The following is a 26,045-nucleotide window of genomic DNA, read 5'->3' on the forward strand; positions in this document are numbered from 1 at the left end:
AGAGATCCTTTGACTATAGTGGCAGAAAAATCTCACAGGGTTTTGATTCACTTTTAATTTTAAGTCCCAGGATTAAGGATCATTTATTTATAGTATAATGTGACAGTGTGGGCAAATATAGCTTCTCTTAATGCCCTTCTGATATTTTGGGGAAAGAGCGCTTTTATGCAAAGCATTCACTAATGACTGCCTTTTCTCACTCTAAATATAATTTCATTCACATTTCCTCCCTTCTCCCACATCCTTAAGAGATAGGACAGCATGCAGCATTTTGCTTCATTTAAAAATTTTTTTTTAAGATGTGGTTTCAGGTAGTTCTTTAGGATAGATTCCAAGGTAACTAGTTAATACTGTTTTAAGATCAGGCTCTTAATTAAAAATGCTTAATTTGTGCAAGAAAACTACATGTTAAAATGAATTTGGAAAGATTAGATTGGAATTGCCTCAAATTCAATTAAGCCACACTGCATGGACGTGCTGGGAATATCAATACAATCACTGTAAATTTTGTACAAACTGATTTGTTGCATTATCTTGCTCATCTAACATACGGTACTTTTTGTGTCCATATTGCAGACGGCAACTCCAAACTAACATGGCAGTCAGACTGTGTGATGTGGCTTCTCTGCTTAGAAGTGGTTCGTGGGCAGCAGAGCCTTGGACCGGGGTCTGTGGGATTTTTCTTAAATTCTGTAGGCTACTTTTTTTTAGCATGTTGCAGGAGCGCTGAGGCCATACCAAACACTTGAACTTTTCATTTGGCGTACTAATTATTCTTACATTTAACCTATTGTGGTATGGCCATCATTAGGATGTAAAGCACATTGCAATTTTAGTGGTACATGTAGCATCAGAACCTGCTTTTGTATGTAACTTTTTATTATCTTATTTAGGATTTAGTACAGCCTCAAAAGAGTGACAAGCTTTTTAAAAAAAAAAAAAAAAGTTTTGGTATGGTCTGAATACTAAGTTACCATAATTCTTTACATTCTGTTTACTATGTATTTTTTTGGTTACTAAATTTTGAAGTTATTTATAATTCCTGATGCTTAAAAAAAATGTCGAAATTGTAAATCTGGCTGAAAATTATTTGCCCAGTAACTGTTGAAAGAGTTTGCATTCTGTGAACAGTTGTGTTGAGCCTATCAATGGAATATGCATTATTTGTAAAATATAGCACATTAGTATCATTTTATTCTGAGCAGATGGTCCTATAGCTGAGAGATGCTGTAATTTTCAGCGCACACAGCCTACTGCAGCTGTTCACTTGAATGTTGGCTTAGGAGCTCATTCTTGCCACCTGAACATGGAAATAAATGTGCAATTAAGTGAGGAGTTGTTTGTTGTCCTTGCTAAAATCCTGCTAATTTCTGTCAATGAACGCTTATATATTTCAAATGCCATCCCAGTGAGCTTTAGTCCGAATCTCTTATTTGGGTCTCATATAGTCTCCACATATACCCTAAGGTTTGAATAGTGATTTGTTTTAATTGGCCTTGGCCACTCTCATCTTGTAGCTCATTGTTTTCCTAACTGCTGGGCAGAGGTTAATCCCACAAGCATTTTGCTGTGGAAAGAGTGACCCATGGCTAATATTCTATAAAGTGAAACAGTTACGGTTTATTAGGAAATCTGAAACCTCCTTTCTCAGTGTCAGATAAGTTTGTTAATTATAATAAAATGCATATCTTGAATTGTTTTGGGTTTTTTAAAATATAGATTTCCAAAGGTTCCTTTATTTTCCTTTCCCCCCCGCCCCCAAAGTATTCTCTGAAAATACTTGCTCAAGAGAGGTAGCTTGCAGTTTGCAGAGTAAACAACCCATTTCTTTGAAAAGGAGATGAAGTTATGGAAGGGTTATAGGTGGTTTGGTATTTCATAGATAGCCTGGATTTTTGTCTCCTGTTTTTTATCCTGATAACACTGATTCTTGTCCAGTCTGACCAGTCTCAATCTGTCCTATGCTGGCTTCTTTTATAAATATCTCTTGGCAGTAGAGATTTCTTCCTATTGCTTATCCACGGTTGTGCCCTTTTATTTTTCTTAGGCAATATGCTTTTTAAAAGACTTTTTTTCTCTTGTAACAGTCTTTGCCTCTACTTTGCTTTTTTTATTTTACCTCAAATTCTTTGCCTTTTATATGTTAAAACTTCCCTAAAACTAGTATCCCATCTATTCAAAATTGTCAATTTTGAGAAGTACTTCTTTGTGGAGCTGAGAGATGGATGAAATATGAAGGATAATCCTTTCAGTGATGCTTTGATTTTTTTGGATTCCCCTACAAGCTTGGCTGTCCAAAGTAGATAGCTATTGGAGGATGGTTTTAGAGAATTTGGGGCTGTGGTTTGTAGCTCTGTTGCTCAAAGAGCATAGGATTGGTTTTTAGGAAACTAGATCCAAATTTGCTTACTAAGTGATTTTTAGAGTAGCCTGAACAGTTTGAGGCCATTTCCCCCAACTCTGCTATTTATTCTGTATCTGGAGTTTATAGATACCTTATCACTTGCATTTTCAACAGGCTTACATGCTCAAATGAAAATTCCTTGGGCTCGTCTGTTTGCAAAAGTTGATATATTTACATTGTTGTTTGGTGGACTGGATAGGGATTTTTTAATTTTTATTTTTCCTTTAAAGTCAGAGTCAAGGCAAAATACCATTTTGAATTGTTTGGGGATTTTATTTTGACGCTGTAGGTCAGCTACCTTGTTGGTGATCTTTAGCTGCCAAGGTTGACAAGAATGGCTTGTTAGATTCTACAAGGTACACTAAGTACTCAGTTTATTCCCCAAGTTATCCTACAAACCCTTTTGACGCCCTAACATATAACATTTGCTATTTTCTTATTTCTTACCAACGATAGAGGTATAAGATATTGTCAATTAAAAACATTTTCAATATGTAACCAAAACAGTACATGTTGACAAATTTATATTTTTTTAAAGTACTCTTGCTTCTTGATTTTAAGTTAATGGATGTGTCAGTTTTAGAATATTTGAACTTTTAGGCTAACTGAATATCTCTGCAAAGTTAGGTAGACCATTTTTGGGGGCTTGTTTTTGGCAGCATGTTGAGCACTTTTATTTTCTGGTATTTTTAGTCAGGGTTTAATTCTATGCACTTTGGTACTAAATTTCCTCAAGTCTGTGGACACATAGCAGGTGAGTAAGGGTATGTGGGTAGACCCAGAATGCGGTTCTAGAGAATGTTAAAGATTTAAATTGTGCTTATGTGCATGTATGGAATATGTATGTGAAAAGTACAATTGTGATCTTAAGTCGAATAGCTTAATGTGAAGTAAGAATTGCATAGGTGTCGCACTTTTTGAAGCTTTGTTGTAATTTCAGCTGAACGACTTGTGTTTAGTGACAGTGCTTAAATTCTTCGATGGAATCTCTAATAGTTTGTGAAATATGAATTCTGACATTTCTTATCTTCTGTTTTTAGCAGGTAATTGCTGCCATGGAAACACAACTGTCTAATGGGCCAACTTGCAATAACACAGCCAACGGTCCGACCACCATAAACAACAACTGCTCGTCACCAGTGGACTCCGGGAACACAGAGGACAGCAAGACCAACTTAATAGTCAACTATCTTCCTCAGAACATGACACAGGAGGAACTAAAGAGTCTTTTTGGGAGCATCGGTGAGATAGAGTCCTGTAAGCTTGTAAGGGACAAGATAACAGGTATGCAGTTTTATGTAAGGTTCCTCACGTGTAAAGGATTGTGTTTTAAGGTATGGGAAAATAAGTTTACTGCTTGTAAATGATTCAGTGCTCGAGTTTTACACATCTAGATTTTCTCTCTGTTTCTGGCTACATCAACAGTATGAAACTTAGTTTTAAAGAGTTTTAAGTTTTCCTTTTAAAGCATCAAATAATATAAGAACTAGACTTTTTTATAATCTGAACTATACAATAACATCTTTGAAAAATGCTTTAAAGGTGTGTGTGTGTCTGGAGCAGCAAGTATCATGTTAACCTTTAGTTTTGAGACCTTTGAGCTTACATGATTTAGCGTTTCAACAATGAAATACAAGGAGAATTGGTTTTTAGGAGAGGAAAAAACCTCTTAAAATGTCCTTTTTCTTAAGTCTCTATAGTCCTCCATTTGTATGGCCAAGTAAATGGTAATATTGACATTGTCAGTACGTAAATATTTGTACTGATAAAATTTGAGTTTGGTAAGATCTTAGCTTCTGGAAAAAGTGGTGTATGAGTGCTCCTCTTATAAAGATAAGAATGAAAAGATGAGTATTTAGCCTTTAATGATGGTATATTTTGAATATTGGGTAGTGGAAAATCTCCTTAGTGTTCTGTAAGATTTGACTAAATTTTTAGAATAAGGCAAAACCTAATTAAGGAGAGTGTTCTTGGCAGAGAAGGGTTAATGCTTCCTGCGGGAGTTGTTTTTAAACACTGAAAACGAATGAAGTGTAGACAGACTCTAGCTTTTTCATGTTACTGTTAAATTTGAGTGATGGTGTGTATTAAATGGCTTATAACCAAAATATTAAGCTAAATATTTGAAATGAGGAAAGGATACTTAAAGGCAGTTTTAGGAGTTGGACGAGGAGTCTGAACTTTGACTGGTCATATGATGTTGGTCACGTCAACCCTTGGCTTCAGCTTTAGGTTTCCCTTGGTATAATGAGGTAGAAGGCAGAGGAAGGGGCCCCTAGCTAATTTCTGAGGCCAATTCTGACTTTTTCTGAGATGGTACCTTTAGCTGTTCTTTTATCAAGACAACAGGGCTTATTGTCTCCAGGGTGACTTAGAGCTGTCACCTGGGCTTGGCCTCATAGTCGTATTTACTTGAGATACAGATTGAGGTTCACAGAGAGAATTTATTCATTAAAATCAAGTAAACCAAGTAAAAACTAAGTAAAACCTGGTTGTCATCAATCCATACATAATTATATTGTAACTAATTATGTTACTTAGATGTTCACCATGATTATCAGGAAGGTTTCTTTTTTGTTTTTGAATATTGATATTTGAATGGATGAGATTTTTCCATTTCTTTTTCCAAAATCAGTGTGAGCAGCATATGTAAAATTTATACGTGAAATTTATTAAAGAAACAGTTTTTGAAAAGTTGGGAAAAGTAGAGAACAAAGGCTTTTTATTACATGTGTCTGTCCTGGTACTGAATTTTATTTTATGTTTTTAGCAAAACAGCATCCTTTTATATGTGAATTTTGCAGTCTCTTCAACATAAATGTGATAAATGGTTTGAAGATTTTGACATAAATGATGAGATTTCTGGTTTGATTGCTTAGTAGTTATTCTTATTATTTAAAAAAATGTTGCTTGAACTAGGCATAAAGGTCACATTTTTTGTTATGGTAGATGAAAACAGTAAACCAATCATACATCCTTTGTATTAGGCATTTCCCACAGGAAACATTGCACAGATTTTCATCTCTTACCTCTGGTCAGTCTTGAATTATCTTACTCTTCTGTAAACCTTTTACTAGAGCTATTATGTGGCAAAATTGGATAAATTTGACTTCTGTATCTTCAGACCCTTTGCTTCTCTGGCTTTGCGTGGAGGATGGTAGTAATAGAACCACAGCACATGGGTAATCTGAAAGAGTACCTGGTTAGATACTTAGATACTGGCAAAGTGTGTTAACATTTGTTGTCCATTTCTTTCACTCCCTCACCCCATTGCCTTTTCAGGGAGAGCTGGATAATGGAGGTTTCCACCATAGTGAAATTTCTGTTTAAAATCTCTCATAAGCTGAGTACCCAAGAAAATGAACAGTGAGCACCAAGGTCAAAAGGTGTTTTTTCTAAGCGTAGTTCCATGATTTAGTCATAAATATTCTTCAAAATAACTGTTGCACTGACAGACAAGTTTGAGAAAAATCTGTACTCTGTAGTTTTTAAGAACCATATTGCAGATCATTAACATGATAAAAACTATTAAAATCCTGCAGTAAAGAAACCAGTTCGATTTACAGTTCCCCAGTCTTATTTAATCACAGAACTCATGGCGGGGGGTGTGTGGAAATACCTCCTTGACACTAGATTTCCATCGAACGTGTTGCTTTGGAAGTCATTTGTTAACTGGTTATCAGAAAATCTGTAATTCTTCCATAAAACCTGTTCACATCAATAAAATATGAGCATGTTTCATAAAATGAACATCCATGATAATGAACTATAAATTAAAAAGTTGAGTAGGCACATCGGAATACTAAGGACCTCTTCTAGTAACCCTGTTTTGATTTGGCCCACTAATGTCTTATTCTTGGTATATGTTAAATCAGTATTTAGACGGGTCTGAATTGTTTAGCTTCAAACATAAAATTACCTTAGATTTTTTTTTTTTTGTTATTCTGAGTTTCTTACTAAGTACTTGTATTGAACAAAATAGTATAGTACATAGATTTCTAAAACTGGGTTTTGAATTGTTGCACTTGGCAAAGTGGGCATGTCTTCTGAAGAAGCTACTATTAACATATCTCTAAAAAGGTTTTGAAAGAATCTGTGGGGATTTGGACCCTGCCCTGTGGCATTTAGCATTAGTCATCTTGAGCAGTTTTTCAGTATATGTTTTTAGGCACAGGGCAGAGTTTCTCAGTCCCTCTCTAATTATCCAACTTATTCTACCTCCTGGGGAGCTACCAGGGCAGCTCCTGGTATCTGATTTTGTAGGAGCGGGAGCATTAATTGATTGGGTTGTAAGAAGACTGGGATCACTCTGTGGGAAGAAAATTTAAATCCCTCCTTTTCACTTTTCTTAAGTCTTTCCTTACTTACATAGTGCTAAAACTAAGAAACTGTATTTCAGGCACAAAATACCTAGTTAGGAAAGTATGTACCTCTTTCCTAAGTCCTAAAAGAGAGTATATCATTTTTAGATTGTGTCATTGTTAGCAAATTAATGTCACTATTTTGATAGAATGAGGATTAGGGAAATACATTAAGAAATGTGTTCAGTTTCAAATACAATTATCTTCTCTCTAGTCGAAATTCTATTTATTATGTTGTTCATCAGGCTTGCTTTGGGCTTATGCCAGCTTTATGCTTCACCCTGTTTCCTATCTATAGGCATTAATTATGAGAAGCTAATGCTGTTTGTACAGCTTAGCTGATGTCGGTCTGTCCCTTTGAGTTCTCAAATGCACTTCAGAGTCCTTGACACCTGCTGATGCTGCAGGAGTGAAATGGATTTTATGAAGCAGGGAATGAATAATAGAGCGTTGAGAGTCAGAAAAACCCTTGAGGTGACCTTAGCCAACCCCCTCGCTGACAGGTGAGGAGAGGCCCAGCTTTGTTGACATGTTGATTCCAAGACTACACATCTATTAAATGGCAGAGCAGGGACCCTAATTCTGGTTTTCTCCTTCTTCCCTAGCATGTTTCCTCCTTGCCTTTGTTGGAGGGCCAGAACTCACTCTTTAAAAGCTAAGCACAGGACCAGCTGATGAATTTCTAGTGAGACGTATAACTTGTACAGGGGTCACGAAGGGGCATCTTCTGGTGAGTGGTGAGTCTCCCACAGGAGGAGAGTGGAAGATTTTTGAGGGTCAAGGAGTGAGAGATACATAAAACTAATGAGAGCATCCATGCTTCTCTAGAAACTTTAAATCTATGGTTGTCAATTCAGATAGTCTAGCCCTGTGGTTCCCAAGTCTGGCTGCACACCCTTACCTGAGGGAGTTTTAAATAATAAAGGTTTCAGGGCTTCCCTGGTGGCGCAGTGGTTGAGAATCTGCCTGCTAGTGCAGGGGACACGGGTTCGAGCCCTGGTCTGGGAGGATCCCACATGCCGCGGAGCAACTGGGCCCGTGAGCCACAACTACTGAGCCTGCGCATCTGGAGCCTGTGCTCCGCAACAAGAGAGGCCACGATAGTGAGAGGCCCGCACACCGCAATGAAGAGTGGCCCCCACTTGCCACAACTAGAGAAAGCCCTCGCACAGAAACGAAGACCCAACACAGCAAAAATAAAAACATAAATAAATTAATAAACTCCTACCCCCAACATCTTCTTAAAAAAAAAAATAATAAAGATTTCAGAGGCCCTGGGAATCTGTTGGCAGGAAAGCTCCCTAGGTGATTTGATGGGCAAGTGAGCAGTTTGGGGAATCATAGTCTTTATGGTCAGTAGAGTACCTGCATTGGAATCGCTTGGGATGACTGTCCGAAATGCAAGTTCCTGGGCCCTGCCCAGATCTACCTGTGGAATCAGTCTCTGTAGGTAGGGCCTGGAATGTGCCAATTACCTGGGAGTTACTGACTTCTTTTCCTGAATATTTTGCAGGGAGATAGAACCAGGGATTTCCAGGTTTATCTGAATTCTGGCTGGAGGTGGGTGGGACAGCTGGGTGTAACTGCAGTGCCTAATTGTATGGCAAACTAAGTTTCAGATGCTGTTCCCTCCCCAGCTTTTGATCTCCTGGGGGTCAGGACTAGAAACGTTGAATGTAAAAGTCACTGGGCTGTGTCTTTACTGAATGCCTGACCTGTCCTTAAAAGAGTGTGTGCGTATGTAGGTATGTGCGTATGCACATACGTGTCTGTAAGTGTGTAATTAGTTTTCACGACTCCAGGATAGCTTGTTCTGTAGCTGTTAATTTTCCTTCAAAAAGAGGAGATAAGAGAATTATAGTTGAAGACCTCAGGTATTGAGTGTTGCTCTTTTTAGTTTTGATGTGATAGCTTCATTCTTAGCCTAGGAATTGCTTGAGGTGCGCCCTATGCTGACTCCATAAGCTGCCAATTAGAAGCTTTCAGACAAAATGGAAAAACAAAGGCCAAAACAAACATATAAAAATACAAATTACAGGGGCCCAGAGGAGGGGAGGGGCTTTGCAGATGTAGCTTATCTGTGGACAGGCAGTGCCTTGGATGGTAACACAGACCTCTTTTTTTTTTTTTCCCCCCTTCCTGAGGGCCCATGGGGTAAAAAATCTCATATAAAATGTGAGGGTTCTTAACTTATGTCCCTGTTGCTTCCTGAGAACTTCAAAGTTAGTTTTAATGCTGGTTTATTTTATGAGGATAATGTGATTTTCAAACTTTATTTTGATGACACGATATTTTCCCCTCCTCTTTTTAACAAATATACTCTTAGCTCCTCAGGATTGAAACAGATAAGTGGTATTTTATAAGTCTAATGCATACCTTCAAATTTAATAGCATTTATTTACTGTGATGAAGTCAGTCAATCACAGTGAGCCCAAGGCTGTGATGAACACTAATTTGAAAATGTGGTTGTGTGCATCAGTTACAGTCTTAAGGTCAGCTCTTAGTTGTAGGCATCCATAGTATCAAGAGATTAAGAATTCTGATTCTTGCAGACAGGTACTTGAAAAGATCTGGGCGGTTGGGTGAGTGGGTAGGTGGGTGGTGGTAGCTTAATAAACACCTCATTTTGCTGACTTTGGGTGCTATTTAATTAGAAATTTGGCAGAAAGGCTGGGTGTATGCCCAGGTATTCACAAAACAAGATAACTTGGCAGCGCAGGGTAAATGCCGTGATGCCTAGTGTATTAACTGTGGAATATACATTTGAATATGGCTGTCTTTAGATATTAGTGGCTAAATTTGTATAAAATGAAATTTATATAATATGAGATGAAATTTACTTTTTTGTGGTATTGAAGAAACTATTTGTCTATTTATCAATATATCTTTAAACCACATTATTTTTCCATGTACTCTTGTTTCTTCCATACGTCATGACTAATCAGTCATTTCAAAAATTTGATGTTACTACTTGATGTTACTGGTTTTTATAAAGTTTCAGGGAAAAACTTTAAAATTTATTCTTTCAGGTTTATTTTTCTCCACTCAGACCTAACTTGGGTGTTTTATAGAACAATTTTCAAAGTGTCAGTCTTGATTAATTTAGATGAAGGATTTCAGGATGATGAAATTAGAAATTTATATGATTTAAGAAACCAAGTACGTTTTTTTTTTTCTTTTTTTAAAAAAATCATCGTCAGGGAGGAAAAGCTTTCCTCCACCCTCTTAGTTTAATTTGCAAGCCCCCAATTACTGAACCTAACAAAAGATAGGTTATACAATGTTATATGTCCATTGTATCTCAGTGAAACTGGGGGAAAAAGGGATTAACAGGAGAAGAGGCAATTCAGTTTTTAGTAATATTTCACATGCATTGGAGTTCACAGAAAAAAAGTGAAGCAAAGAAGTTGTTAGACTCTGAGGCTTACATACCATTTTAACAAAGCAAAGGGGGTTTGGGTTCTGAGGGTGGGTAAATTGTAGGGGAGTGACCAAGAAAATATATAGGGGGAACTAATGGAAGATGAGAGCTATTTTAGCAAGGTTTATCTATGCAGATTCATCTTGGTGCTGACTCTCCATCCCCAGTGGTAAGAGTTGCTCTCCTCTTCCTGGTATAGGAGAGGGGAACACCTTCACAAGGGAAATTTATAACCTGCTTTTAGGCAGAAAAGAGTAGGGCAGAGAAGAGTACTCTTCCTGCATCTGTTGATTCTTAATTGCCTTTAACTCAAAATATTCCTTATGCTTATAACTGGCATATTTGAGGGGTGGCAAGGCATATTCTGACTCTCTTCACCATGAAATAAGTTTAACTCTCAGCAGACTTAGAAGAGTTTCTTCTTCTGATAGCCTGTGGTAATGAAACCTTAAATGACTAGTTTCTGGGAAGAAAAACATCTATTGTGAGGATATGGAAAAGTTTGAAAGAGAACTGTTCCTGATTAATTTGTAAATCATCTGGATTTTTGTTTCTCTGATTTCTTGATGGTGATCTTTGTATTAATTTGTTTTATTCCACTAGAAGGAAATGAAGAAAAGTATTGTAACTCTCAAGAGCAGGTTGCACAGTTCTCCAGCAGCTTCTGAAGACTATTTACTGTGAAAATGAGGTTGAACCTGTTGGTTAAATGAAGTTTAGGAGTTTTGATTCTGTGCTTTCTTGGCCCTTGTCACTGGGACATTTTGCCAATAGGTTAGGAACATAGTGTTTTAGTGCCCTTGACCTTACTGCGTCATTAGTTTGATACAAAACATTGTTAATGTATGCAAATTCATAGAAAACAGAATACAGTTGAAGTTCTTTTGTAAGGATTCACCCCTTGAAATTTAGCAAGATATGAATGCGTGTGTGCTCTTCGCTATTCCAGACCTTTCCACAGTTTCTTCTAGTTTTTGTTTACTTTTACATCAGAAAAAGTATACGTACATACATATGTCTATACATCAGGTGGTATAGAATAGAAACCATTTTCAATTTATTACTTAGTGGCTGTCATCATAATGATGGAAAAATGTAGATGAGAAAAAGATGAACTAAATGGAAGAACATAAAGAACAAATTCTGATCCAGGAATCCTTCTTCTTTTTAAAATCTATTGAATGCTAAAATTCTGTTTCTCAGGTATGCAATTGATTTATCAATCTGCTTTTCTTTTGGTGGATTTTACTCTATTTTACTGCCTTATCTGTTACACTACCTTAGCACCAGCCTTTGCTTTCTTAACTTTCTAAATTATGAGTAGAGCAAAGTGTTTTTCTTTTGCACCTATTGGAACATTTCCTTTTAAGTATTACTTGAACAGAATAGTTGATTGTTGAAACTAAAGCTGTGCTTCAGAATTTGCCACCTTCTTTTGAGCTTGTTCTAAGTTACTTGACTTTCAAGTCCACTGCTGCTACTGAATTTTGAGAGCTGGGGAAACCATCAGAGTGTCCTTTCCAGCTAAAAACACTAACTTTAAAAAATATTTTCTGTCATTTTACTTGTGAGTGTCTTTTGATCTGTCAGGCCTATGCAGTGACTCATTTAGCATGATTTACTTCTTTTTTTAACATTTAATTAATTACTTATTTTTTGGCCGTGCCACACAGCTTGCGGGATCTTAGTTCCCTGACTCAGTGATTGAACCTGGGCCGTGGCAGTGAAAGCATCAAGTCCTAATCACTGGACTGCCAGGGAATTCCCTAGCATGTTTTACTTCTTAATGTATCTGGTTTTGCTTCTTAAAGTATCAGAATGTCAGTTTTTGACATCATTGGATATCCCTTTTGTTGGTTATGGTATCTGTCATACATTTTTTGAGAGACTTCAAGCTGTAAAGCAGCATTGGCAGCTCTTCCAAGTGTTGTGAAGAAATGGAGCCTCATTTAAAACTATATTTCTTGTGATCTAACTACTCAGTAGTCTCTTACATCATACATCACCATAGGTAATTGAGGGGTGATGGCAGAGGCCACGGTCTAAGACCTGCCGTCCTCCCTGTTGGAGGACCCCTGCCCATCCCAGAGGGTCTTAGACATAGCCTCCCTTGGCTGGCCCAGCCCTACCCTGAGCCAGAGCACAGGGTAAGTGTGTTCAACCAGAAGAACGAGGAGGGCTTTTCTGTCTTTCAGATCAGACTGTCATCCACTTCTAGTGTGCTGTGCCTGTGCTGAAGAAGTACATTTCTTTGGAATCCAAAGAGCAAAAGTTACACAGGGTTCCCTGAAGCCTAGAGCCTCTGGGTGGGGCTGAGTGGGAGGAGGGGAGACAACCATCTGTACCTCTTGCGGCCCAGGAGACTGTCTGACCATTTAAGAAGAAGAAGAAAGCAATATTCAGTTTAAACTGCGTTGATAAGCGTTTCTTCCCATCTTTCCATGTGAAATGGACTTTGAACGCAGGGGTGGTAATAGTATTTACCAAACCCCTGTGTACACTAGGGTTGTTATTATGTTATTAGCTTAGCTTGGCATCAAGTTCTTGGGATTAACATTGAAACAAAATGCCTGCTGTCTTCAACTCCCCTGCTAGGGAGGTGGGCTCATGAGCACTACGTTTAGAGGTTTTAGCCTAGAAAGAACGCGTTACACTTAAGTTTAAATCCCAGCCTAGGCACTTGCTTTAGATGAACTATTTGACTCCCAACTTGAGTTTCTTCCATAAAGTGCCTAGCATGTTGGGGTACTCTCTGTGTCCCCAGTCCCTTCTTACCAGTTAATATTCATTTGGTTAGAAGACAGTTGTAGATGTTTTTTTCTTTGGGTAAACTGATTTTTGAAAAACATCTCCAAATAAATCTGTTGTCTTAGAATTCTTAGATTTTCTCATGATGTGGGAAGTTTGCAAAGCTAATTTCCTGTTCTTTGCTTTCTAGGTGATTTGACGAATAAAATTGATTTTCTAGGAGTGGGACAAAGTGGGACTAGGAAATACAAGGCAGGACTTGTGAGCCCAGAAAGATGATTAATGATATTACACCAGCTTCTCTGAACTAGAGCACTGGAGTATGGAGTTATTGCTCTGTGTGGTATTGTGTGAATGTTATTCAGAATGAATTAGCTTGACTTAAAATATGAACGTACTCTAAGCCAAGCTTCCCCAGTGGAGTGTTATTGATCTGGAAGGTCCGCAAGTGGTTAAATAGAGCCATGAGGTATCAGATAGATGAAAACTAACTGAGGCTTGTTTTCACTGTTACTGACAGCTTCTTCCTTAAGATTAATACCCCTTTAATATAAATTGTAAATACCAGTACTAAATATTCTAATTTCATAAAGTAAGGTTTTCAAGTAGAGAAATAGAGATGTGTGTGTGTGGATATTAAGAAGCCCAGTATTCCTGTAGTGTTAGCAGATCAGAGGACTTAGAAAAAAAATTGCTGCCCCTTTGTTTTCTTTCTGTTGAAATATTCATTGAAAGCATTTAAAGCATTGCTTTATTCAGTCATCACAGATTTTACAGATTCTAGTTTGTGTAGGGGGGGTTGGTGATTTCCATGAGGGCATGGTTAACTTAGCAGATGCAATTTTACATCTTGTTTTCCTTTTTTTGTTAAATCCTTATGCATATTGTGAATTAGAGTTTATTTTTAGCTCTTAATGAGTTCTTTTCTCATCATTGTACTTTTTGTTGGAACTCTGTTTTCTACATAATGCTTTGATTTTGAAGGGGGAGTGTATATGGCTCACAAGTCTTGTATCCATCCCCAATCCCCACTCCAACTCATCTAGAATTTGCATTTTTTTCATTTGAGGCAATAGATCTGGTTATGTTACCTTGTAGAGTAGATGTGGTGATGCCCTTGACTCTTCACAACCTGTTTGACCTTTGGGATTTATCCTGAGAAAGTCAGATTCTCCCTTTAAAGTAAGGTTTAAAGGAGACATATCTGCATGTAAACAGGTAAGCCAGAATCATTTCATTGTATTCAAGGTCACTGGAGCCTGAGGGAGCAACTTTATTTCTTCACGTTTTGAGCTTTAAATCCAGTCTTAAGGAGTCACTGGGTCATTAACACTGGCCTCCAAGATACTATGTTCTGAATCCTTCCTAACCTTGATACTTGTCTCTGAGAGCTTTTTTCATACCACTAAAATGAATTATAGTTGCTTTTAGTCCACTTTAAAATGTATCTAAATAGGCTGGTTATGGTGTGTCAGATCAATTGATATCTCTTCTATAAAATAAAAGCACTTTCCTAAATGATCTGAAATCGTATCTAGCCCTAGAATTCTGTGACTTTTCTCTTGTGAACATAACTGCAAAGTTAGTTCTTCTCAAGCATAGTGCTTAGGGATTCTGACATGGATGGTGCAGACAGCATATTACCTTTTCAAGCAGAATGATTTGGGATCTAACACTTAACCTCAAGATATTTAACCAGGGTTGTTTTTAGACCCTTATATTCTTGGTATTTCTGGGCCTTTATTTCAGGGGTAGATTCCCTCCATTCATGTTGTAATCAGGTTAAAATACAGAATTGTCAATACTGATTTGTTACTGTGTTTTTTTATCAATACATTTCCTTTTGTAAGTGCTGGAAATTGGAAGCCTTTCCAAAAAGGCATGATAAGGTTGTTCACTGCATTATATCCCCCAATTTCATATTTGGGAACATTAAAAACAGACCTAATGAGCTATTAAAAATCAGAATGTGGAATCTTCTGAGCTTAGGTTCATTGATTTTTTTTGAAATTTTAGTTCTCTAAGTGTTTATGGAAAACAACATTATGTGGACATAGCCATCATGTAAGGAGGGCATCTAATATTCTTTCCTGGTTTCTAGAGCTGGACAGCAGAGTTTTAGAGTCCCTCTCGCCTTTTTTTGAGGGTGGTGGTGGTGAGATATTGCAAATGAACTTAATTTAGTGTATACAGTTCTTAGGTGATTTTGGGTAGGTGAAAGTAAACATCAAAGAGGGAGGAGTGAGGCTTAGCTGTTTCTCAAGACCAAATTCTGCCACATGTACAGACATCTAGCAAGCTGGCCCTAAGTGACTGATATAGTTACTTTGCAAGCTTAATGAAGTCCCAGTTCTCTGTTCTTTTTTAGGTGCTTCGAACACACCTTCTATGAAATGTTCACTTGAGGCTGACAGCATTCCAGAGGTGGGGATCTGTGCCCTCTGTTTGCATGTGCAAAAGGAAATCCTTCTAAACAAAGGCTGAACCCAGGACCATTTCATATTTAGGGGTCCTATCCATAAGGGTACAAGTTAAAGCCATCTTGGATTCTTGTGTCCTGTTTATACAGGGGTGGGTAGTGTTTGTAAACTACTTTAGCACATCTGCATATCTTGAATACCTTTGATTTTACCAATGAGACCCCATTTCTAACTCTCATTACACTAATTAACAATAAGTAGCTTAAGGAACAAAAACCCATTTTGACATTCATTATACTAATTAGCAGAGAAATGGTTGTTGATTTAGATATGGATAGTAGATAGTCTTGTTAACTAGTCACTTTTGGAGGTTGGTCCTTACTTGTGTTTTGCTAGTTAATTATTCCTGGGCTGCGTGTGCATTCAGGATAGTGTGTTAGATGACCACTCCTAGAATTAAAGCTACTGGCACATAAATAACATCACACTGATTCATGACAAATTAAAAAAAAAATTAATTGTGGTAAAATATATATATAACATAAAGTTTACCATTTGAACCGTTTTAAGTGTATAGGTCCATGACATCAAGTGTATTCACAGTGTTGTGCAGCTATCACCACTATTTGTAGAACCAGCTCATCATGCCAAACAGAAACTCTGTACCCATTAAACAGTAACTCCCCACCCTGTTTCCCCCAGCCATCGGCAACCACCATTGTACTTGTTATCTCTGTGAATTTGCCTATTCTGGGTACCTCATATAAGTAAAAAGTGAAATTGTACAGTATTTGTTATACCAAAGTACTTTCTTATTTTTTTATAAATTTATTTATTTTATTTACTTACTTTTGGCTCTGTTGGGTCTTCGTTGCTGCGTGTGGGCTCTCTCCACTTGTGGCGAGCAGGAGCTACTCTTCGTTGCAGTGCGTGGCCTTCTCATTGCGGTGGCTTCTCTTGTTGCGGAGCACGGGCTCTAGGGTGCATGGGCTTCAGTGGTTGCAGCTCAGTAGTTGTGGCACATGGGCTCGGTTGCTCCGCGGCATGTGGGATCTTCCAGGACCGGTGCTCAAACTCGTGTCCCCTGCATTGGCAGGCGGATTCTTAACAAGATACTAAATTTCTTTCTTTGGACCATGGGCTTTTTCTGTGTATTTTATTTCCTTTCATTTCAACTTGCCTTTAGGAATCAACCCCTCCCTTTGAAATAATTTCTTTGTTTTCAAACTTAGTTCTTGCCAGTTTCCCATAAAAGGAAAATCCAGGTAAAACAGTGAATTTGTGCAGTATTTAATCAGATTGCTCACTACTTGCAGGGATTTCATCTTGTCCCTTTGCAGTGGTCCAGCCTGGTTCAGGCTTGTTTTCTTCTTTTGGAAGTTGCCTGCCATCTCCATGGCATAACGGCAGGCCACCTGGAAGAAGAGGCAGTGGCACACATGGTAAATTCAGAAAAGAACTAAAGCAGCTTTGCTCTCCAGCAGTTTTCTCTGCCTTCACACTTTTTTTCTACTTCCTCTTCTCCCAGAGAGTCACAGCGTCCAGGGATGACCGCCTGTGGGGTGTCCTGGGACACAGGGCGATGGCTCCAGACTTCTTTCTCTTTATCTCACTTCTTCTCTTTATCTCATCCTTTCCTCCACTGAGAACCTGAAGGAAATCTTGGCAGAAAGCTGTTGCTCAGTAGAAGGAGCCAAAGAGGGAAAAATAGAAATTCCCTTCTATAGTTTTAGCTTTTCCTTCCATTTTTCTTTCTTCCCCAGCACTCCTTCTACCCACCCCACCCCACCCAATCCCACCTCCCCTAAAAAAAAAAAACCAAAAAAACCATTAACCAACCAACCAAAAAAAAAAAAAACCCAGCCAGGGACATTCCTTTTTAGACCACAGGAACAATTACTGTAGTAAAGAAAGCCTTAAGCATCTTCCTGCAGCAACTTTGGGAGACAGATGCTGATGTAGGTTGAATTTAGAGGCAGGTGGTGGCCCGTTTCTGCCTTTACATTATTTCAGATTCTATGCTACTGAGTAGAGCAGTCTTCCTTTAAAATTTTCGGTCGCATATCTTCACCTCCTGCCTTCTCTGTTGGCATCTGCCAGATGCCTGCTGGCTACAGGAACATCATTCCACGCTTAGTGACTGTATTTATTTTCAGTGCTGGCTATTGACAACTTAAAGAGCAATTCCATGAGTTGAGACTTAGCAGAAAGGCTCCCCCGGTGGAGGCTTTAATAAAATAATAAAAAAAAGTTAATACTTTTTATAGTTTAAGGTCTTAATTCAGGCTTCATGCAGACTTCTCCGCGCTGCGTTCTTTGTGGCGAGCTACCAAAGACCTCTTATTGGGATAGGGAAGATGTTCCTCTGGAGCTGTAAGTTCTTGACCGGTATTAGTGGTGAAAGTGACTCAGGTTATCAGCCTTTGTCGAACTAAGAATCTTGGCATGCTGGAGAATATCAGCCAGTGTTGGGTACTTGATTCAGGGTAGTGACTATCTGTTAAAGAGATCCTGAGTCACAACATAACTCTGATAATGTAATTTCTTACATTTTTTGCACCTTAGTTTTAAGGTGTGGTAGAGGTGGAGGGAACTGGTCATAGTTTGCAGAGGGAGATGCAGAATGTTCTAAACTGGTGACTTTCTTTTGTTTTTGAGCTAGGAGTTAGAAGCAATGCTTTCTATATGCAGGGGATGGTCTGGTCCACTAGTGATTTGTTGATTATTCCATTTTATGGTCAATCTTTGAAGCAGTCTTTTATTTGATCAGAAATAAGAGAGGTATTTCTTTTCAGTTTGTATGGAGAAATTTGTAAGACCCTTCATGGATGCAAGAGAAGATTGTCTCTCTGATTTCATAAGACCATTCCATATTGAGATATTCTCTTTCCTGGTGTACAGTTGGTGGGAGTATAGTTCCAGAAGCCAAGAGACAGGTTCTCTCTGTCCTTGCCTTAGTATAGACAAGGGGCCAGTATGGGACCCAAGCAAAATCAATTAAGTATTTTCTCACAAGACCTCAAGGAAGTGATGGAAGGATGAGATGGTGATGGTGACCCATCTCATCAGACTGTGTGTTTTAGATCTGAAATGATGGCTGTTTTTTTCACTACTTAGCCCACTGGAGCCTGGTTCCCAACCCCTATTGATTCTGAAAATTTCTGTGCCTCTTCCAATAAATTCCCTTTTGCTAGTTAGCTAGAGTCAGTTTATGTTACTTGTAACATAAAACTCTAGTGAAACGATTCTTGCTTAATTCACATTTCTGTCTCTGTGTGTCAGAGTTTACTTGTCTACACACCCAAAAGTAAGCTTACTGATTTTTTTTTTTTTTTTTGGTTGACATCACATTGACCCATAAGAAAGTAACTTTTGAAATTGCTTAGAAGTCCCTGTTTTGAACTCACCGTCTTTCCACACAGGGCTGTCAAAGAAGGTGCAGGTTCCAGGCCTCACTTTCTAGATAACATCTTGTTTAGACCAGAAAGTTTTCCATTAGGAAGTTATTTGAATCGAAATGGGAGATTGAACCCTTTTTTGGCTCAGGTCATATTTCCAGTTAGTTGGATACCTTTCAAACCTGTATCATTCTAACGTGAATTTTTAGTTCTTTAACATACCATGTGTGTTCAACTAGGTTCTCTAAAGCACCTATGATGTGGAAGAAGTTAAGCTGCAGTCTAGCGTCATCAGATACTCAGACATATTACTGCTTCGTAGGGATAAAGGTGTTGTGATTTTTATTTTTATTTTGGTTTGTTTGGAACAGCTTTTACCTCTGATGGAGTCTGAGGGTTGTTGTTTAAGGACTATCTTTCACTTCTAACAAAACAATTACCCCTTTTTGTATGGTACTCTTTATTGCCAGTAACCCTCCAGGGTTCGCATCCTGACCATTTTCCCAGTGTCTGTAGGGTCACAGTTTTCCCTCCCTTGAACCTGTTAAATTTGTCATAGCTATAATAGATGAACTGCCCAAGCTGACCGCTTACTTGCCCTGAGACTTTTAGCTTTGAGGAAAACAAAAGCTATTGGTAAAGATGTCTGTCTCTGTTTTGCCAGGTATATACGTATGTGTATTTTATAAAGTCACTTGGCTCTATCTTTCAAAGAGTTGACTCATATTTGATTCACATTGTCATTGGTGGAGGAAACCGAAGTTCTGATATAATTATGCAAAAGTCGTAGATGCAATGAAGATAATTGATATTCTGTCCTAAATAACATCTTGTGACTTCTCCCCCATTTCATTATGTTCTGTGGTCACTACTTTCCTCCTTGAGTGAGATCACCATTAGTAATGGCATTCTCTGTGGTCACTCAGCTGGTTAATCTTCAGAGGTCAGTAATATTTGGTGGCTCCTGCTGTTTATAGTAGCTGATGAGAGGCATATACCTTGTAGAAAAACAAGTTTGCTTGTGATTAACCTTCGTTTATTCCCTCTGCTTACTTAGTCATCGTTTAATTAAAACCCCTTGGTTTCTAGCCATGTGGGGACATAGGTATGCTTAGAGGCGTTAAATTTCTGTGTTCCATAGAGTCAGTGGTATACATCATCAGTATCAATTTTTTTGAACAGTCTTCAGTTCTCTTCGAAAAGATCAAATTCTAGTTTTATCTTTATTTTTAGTATTTTTATTTCTAATCATTGATGCAGAATCTTAACTTTGTTTGAAATACGATCAATTTTATGTTCTTACCATGCAGCCTGTTAAGAGATTTATGTAAGCTTTAGAGGATTAGAATGGGATTTCTGTTCAAGTAACTTTAAGTAAAAACACAGCATGGAGGTGGGAAGAAGGATGGCCTGGCCAACATATTACCAGGTTTTAGGAAATGATACAGAAAATCTTTGAATAACACCTTAATTAGGCTGTAGATTCTGCATTCAGAAAACAAAATCCTGTGGAGATTGTAAAAATCTCACTTAGCTCCTGGTCACTTGATTTGAATTTCCATAGAAATTTTGCTTCACTTTTTTTTTTTATCCAAGATGAAAGTGATAGAAAATTAAAATGAAGGAACACCTTAGCTTTGTAAGGAATGATGGAATCAAAGGCTTAGGCAGCAGTCAAGATTGGGAAGTAATTATATCTTATGGTAAGATTTAAAATTTGACCAAGGACAATTATTTGACGAAATTTGGTAACTAATATAGTTATCACTATGGTTAACCTTTAGGGTTTTCTTTTCCTGGATATTCAACCAGAAGTCTTGAATTGCTAGGAAAGAGAAGAAATTATGGGTTAATTCCCATGTTTTAAGAGTGGAAAGACTATAATTAAGATGGCCAAGTAGCATAGAATACTTAATTGAATTTTTAAATTATATGTTTAATGTAATCTTTCATATTCTGGAGGCTTATGAAAAATAATTTGCCCCTCTTCCTTGCTTCAAAAGAATGCTGTTTAGAACCAGTCAATCTTTATCTGAATCTTAACTAAATCTCAGAGATGTCTGAGGTTTTTACACATACACAAGTCAAAACTGTAAGATGATAAAACTTTTTAAACCATAATACAAGTTTTACTTCCTTTAGTTTTAGGTGTATGTTTTTTAGGGAAGAGCAGAGGATCAAGAACCCAAATAAAGTATAGAAGGCTTTTGGGTTAACGAAATGCAATTCAGAGTATATATATGTGTGGTTTCTTGCTAGGAAATATTCTTCCTCGGGGAAAGTAAGATTGGTAATTTAGGTATATATGGAATACCTTAATCATGTTAGTGTTTTTTAAGAGAAGTAGAATAAGCATTATATTATATTTGGGAATAGGACTTAACTAGTAAGTGATCTGGCAGCATACATAAGGTTTTCAAGTTTTTCCCCAAAGAAAGGAGATTAGTTTGTAATATATAACTATTTAGTGTTCTGTTGCTTTATAAAATAGCAAGTAAGAAATTGTCAGCAACAAAATAGGAAAACTCCTCGACACTAAAGGTTATTGCATACTAGGATGAACTAAAGACTAGTGTTTAGTGAAATCTTTGACTGATGTACTTGTAGTCAAATACCTAGTGTTTTGTATAGCATTCTCCTGAATAGGATGCTCTTTAATGTGACTGATTCGAATGCACAGGTCTGAAATTATTTGTGAAACTTACTTGACAAGAGCAAGGTAGATTTTGTCACTGATGAGGTATCATTTAATGGATCTAGGTCTTAGACTTAGCAGGAGGCCATAAACTCCTTGACCCCTTTTCTTTAAGGGACGCTTGGTGGCAGAAAGATGAATTAGTGTGAATGAGAGCTCTTCTGTTACTTGTCTTTGCCCTAATCTTGAAATGTGTTTGTAGAATTATGTAATATGGCCCCTAAAACCTAGAAGCTCTGTCTGTAGAAGTTGCTTTCCCACATCCAGAGGGTCCTTAATACTAATCTGGTGCCATGAAAACACAGCACTTTCCCCAAGAGTGAACCTCAGATATGAGAATAAGCAAGTAGTCCAGTAACTTTAGTAATAGCAGATGAAAGAAAACATTTTAAAAGTTCCTAAGTTGAATTAGTTGAGATGCTCTTCTTGAATAAAACTTTTTACCTGCACCCTGCTTGTAGATTTGTGGGTATATGAGACAATAAAATGGTAATAAGTTAAAAAGATTGTTTTCGTGTTTAGGTTTTTCCTGTCTCACAGGGTTAATGTATCCAGGAGTTAGCAGCAGTGGTCAGGTATACTAAGTTGTGGACTATATGATTTGAATATTTCATTTTTAATATACTTTTAGTCAGTGGTAATATACTTTTAGTCAGTCATGGAACCTCTCTAGTTCCATGTGATGGTGCTTTTGCTGTGATGCTGATGTGGACAGTGCTGCATCACCTTTGTGTGCTGAATGATTGTCTAGGCCAAATCTTTTAAGCATTTGCTTTTTTGCCCTTGTGTTTTTGTGAATTTTTAATTTAGAGGATTACAGGACCTAATTCTTTCAACTTTTAAACTAGGTGATTGTGGAAGAGATGCTTCTGTGTGATATGAATGTGGCAATTGCAAGAGCTAGCCCCTTTTGTATTTCTGTTTAGATGCCATCTGTTAACTGGTGGAGAAATTGCACTGGGGTCTCAGAGTGGTTTGCTGTAACATAACTGTCTCTTAGTAAGAAACAAAGCGGATATTTATTTTTGTCAGGGCACCTCTTCGACTTAATGGTAGCCATGGCTCCCACCTGACTTGCAGCCTTTACCATTTTTACTGTGTCCTGCTCAGCTTCCTCTATAGATTTTGTTCCATTGGGATTCTTTCCTCTTTACTGCTTCAGAGAGGGCTTTTTTGAGGTCCTTGAAGCTGTATCTGCAGTATTTAAATAGGTTTCCTTTATAGTCAGCATTTATACCCTAACCTGCCAAAACACAATTGGTCTGTTTGGGGATTTCTCCTAAGTATAAAAATCAGTGCTTTTGTGTGACTATTTTAAATTGAGGGGGAGGAAAAAAAACCCTGCTCCTCACATCGTCTTGGAAATGTAACTGCCTTTCTTTATTAAATATAGACTAAACAAAATGTCCTGTACAGAGAGAAGGAAAATCGTATGTTATTTATACCTAAATCTTTGTGTAGATTGGGGACAATGGATTCCTCTGGAATTTTACTTCCTTTGTTGTTGCTAAAAATATCAGTAATTTCATTCTGGTCTGTCTTTTTAAAATAAAATGAACTAAAGTGGAGAGTTGTCCCCAGATGGAAGCCTTGTTACCTGTATGGAGGATACTTTATCAGCGATGCAGACAAGAAGGTGAAATATGTGCTTTTACTTTATTTGAAACTTTCTTTTCTTGATGATACAGTGCTCTCCAGTGTCTCCTCCTTAAATGACCTGGCCTTCCTCCCTCCCCATCTTTATTTTTTGACTTGGTATTACCATATTATATGTAAAGGACTTAGATATGTGTGTGAATTCAGAAGTCGTGTATAACTTCGTGATTGCTACACAAAATGTCAAAGTGAGGTTTGTTAACACTTTGCGCCCACTTAGGGTGGTTATTAACACTTTCACTCATAATAGCAGCTTAACTGGGAGTTGGGGAACATTCAGGTACATACGTTTTTATAGCTTTGTAAAAGAGATCTCAGAAATCATAAGCCTTCCCTGGGGCAGTCATCTTGAGTGCTGCTCTTTGTCGGCTGGGGGTTATCTACACCCTGTTAGATTCATAGTGAATGAATATTTGAGAGGTCATTAGGTGGGTGGTTCTGTATTCATGTCAGGGTATTAACCTAAGGTTCTAAAGGTTCCTTCGCGCCAAGGAAATACAGACCCTCCTGGGATTTGAGGGGTTGCTTTCGATTCCAATCCTGGCCCTTAATCTGGAAGGCCCTCTGAAGGAAAAGAGTACTTGTTCCGAAAGTTCAGTTTTGGGGGAAAAGGCCACTTGGATTGAGTTAATCAGGCTCATTTTCAGATACGAGTGTATTTGGCAGGGGCTCAGAGAACTGTAATGTGAACAAAAGTTTTTGTGGAATAGGGGAATTAGGAATAGAAGGTTTGGGCTGGGATTTGTCCAGATGAGAAGTTTGCGATTTAGGATTGGGGCGATTTGTAGGGACTTGTGAAAGATATGATGAGTTTTCATCCTCTCATTTTTGTCCTTTTAGAGATCTCTGGGGACTTTATTGAAAGGGATTTGGGGTCAGATCCCAGTTCTGGGTTGTCACGGCTTCTTCCCCAGGAGTCTCCTTGATGCTAGATCTGTATCTCCTTAGTGATTTTTCAATCCGCCAAAGATAACCTCCGTAGGTTTCTCTCATGTGTTTCATCGTCACTTCCTGCTTGGTTCATCCTACAGTATGACCACTACAAGCCTTTACATGGGGTGCCCCAGTTCTCAAGATGGAGGGTCTGCTTACCTCTGCACAGACTACTTGTTGTTCAGTATGCCTTTGGTCTAACAAACTCCTCTGTACTTCTCCACCAATTAGCTCTTCTCCATATGCCTGTTTCCACAGTTTCTCTGACAAGAATCTCCTTAAATTTCACCTCCTCTGTTTGAACCAACTAAAGCTTTCTCTTCAAGTTCATCCTGGTTAAGCTTGAAACGCCAGTGATTAAATATAGGTGTTCTGTGTTCAATAAGTGCCTGCATCTCTCTTGGTTATTGTCTTGCTTTAAATTTTTGAGCTAAGATCTTAGAGGGCAGAGACCATGTGGTACTTACCCCACCTGCTTTTCTACAGCTAGAAAGCCATGCTATGCGTGTGAAAGCATTTCAATGCAATCTGCTGATGAGGGAAGTGTCTTGTGTGGGAGACGATTTTGGCAGTAGCAAACACGTTTGGCTTTAGCCATAAGAATTGCTTTCTGAGTTTCTGGAAAAGGAGTATGTAAAGCAAGTCCTGTTTTAAATGAATATTTTTATAATGCGGAGATCTCTAATCTATGTGTTTTGTAGTGATGGATTTGTTTTTGAGGGTTGAAGTGTTTTGTGTACCTGTGGGGCGATAAACCTTTTCGTGGTTTTTTCTTTTAATACATAGTGTCTTGATGGATTGAGAAAGAATGGTGAAGTTCCAGTCAATCAGTTACATGACAAAGAACAAGAAAAACAATGCAGGTGTATTTGGAGATTATGAATATCCTGGTTGAAAAGTTGTGTACTTTGGATGCACAGGACCCTGCCTCAAAATAATTCCCAAGCTTGGCCAAAGGCAGTGAAATGTATGCTGAAAAAACCGAGTTTGGATAAGTCAATTATGGTTTCGAAAACTACACTACCACTTACCAGCTACCTCTGTGCCTTTTGAGCAAGTTAGTTAATATCTCAGGACCTTCATGTTTTTACTGTAAAATGGGTTACAGAGAGCTTTGTTGTGAGAATTAAATATGTTGGCTGTATGTAATACAAGGCTCATAAGATGCTTGATAGCAGTCAGTTATTAGGTAGTGGTACTGTTTGCTCCCAGAAAGCTACAAAAAAGCATTTATGGGGCAGTGGGAACAGACTTCTCTCCCAGACTTACCGAGCTTTTCCTATTGGAAGGTTTTGGCTGGTGAACCTTTAACTTTGGGGCGAGTGAGAGACTTTTTTTTAAAAAAACATTGTGTGTTCAAGAAGAAAACTTACCCTCTGTAACAATTTTTTTAAATCATGTGGACCTGGTGGGATTTGCATGGTCTGACTAATGTTTCCCATTCTTCTGGACAAAACACCACACCATAGTGGTTGGCAAAACTCTCTTATACAGCTCAGAAAGGGCACTGGGCTAATTATAGTGTTTAGGGCCTTTACATTTTTTTTTCTTGCAATATCTAAATTTAAAAAATCTCTTACAAAGAGAGAAGCACATTAAGAAGCGGTACTGCTTTTTGATGGACTGCTTACGGATTTCCGTGTGTGTGTAGATTGACACCAGCTGGTAGTGCAAGCAACAGCAGATGCCCTTTTTACTACTGCAGTTGTTAACTGGTTTCCCTCTTTACCACAGTAATATTTTGAGGAGTATAGTTCCCTGGCCCTCATCTCAAATGATATTTATTTGAACAACTCTACTGCTTTTTAAGTAAGCACAAAATAAAGCAGCTAACACAAGCCCCTTTTTGGTTTTTTTTGGTATTTTTGGCCGTGCCCTGCGGCTTGCGGGATCTTAGTTCCCCAGCCAGGGATTGAACCTGCGCTCTCGGCAGTGAAGGTGCCGAGAGTCTTAACCACTGGACTGCCAAGGAATTCCGCACCAGCCCCATTTTGTGTGTGTGTGGCAGG

At 38.1% G+C, this 26,045-nt stretch overlaps 1 protein-coding gene across 7 annotated transcripts in view; it reads left to right on the forward strand.

The window, feature by feature from the left end:
- The first annotated feature begins 595 nt into the window (after positions 1-595).
- Positions 596-26,045, forward strand: part of ELAVL2 (ELAV like RNA binding protein 2) — a 71,325-nt gene continuing 45,875 nt past the window's right edge. For 3 of the 7 annotated variants that reach the window (XM_024767832.1, XM_024767834.1, XM_024767837.1), the window contains exons 1-2: positions 596-667; positions 3,445-3,688. In XM_024767832.1, the coding sequence (XP_024623600.1) occupies positions 596-667; positions 3,445-3,688 (316 nt within the window). Of the gene's footprint in view, positions 693-3,444; positions 3,689-26,045 lie in introns of those variants that run through there. The other 4 variants (XM_024767835.1, XM_024767836.1, XM_024767831.1 and 1 more) reach the window with 3 other exon arrangements.

Source organism: Neophocaena asiaeorientalis, unplaced genomic scaffold (assembly GCF_003031525.2).
Source record: "Neophocaena asiaeorientalis asiaeorientalis breed wild unplaced genomic scaffold, Neophocaena_asiaeorientalis_V1.1 scaffold434, whole genome shotgun sequence".
In the NCBI taxonomy this organism is placed as follows: domain Eukaryota; kingdom Metazoa; phylum Chordata; class Mammalia; order Artiodactyla; family Phocoenidae; genus Neophocaena; species Neophocaena asiaeorientalis.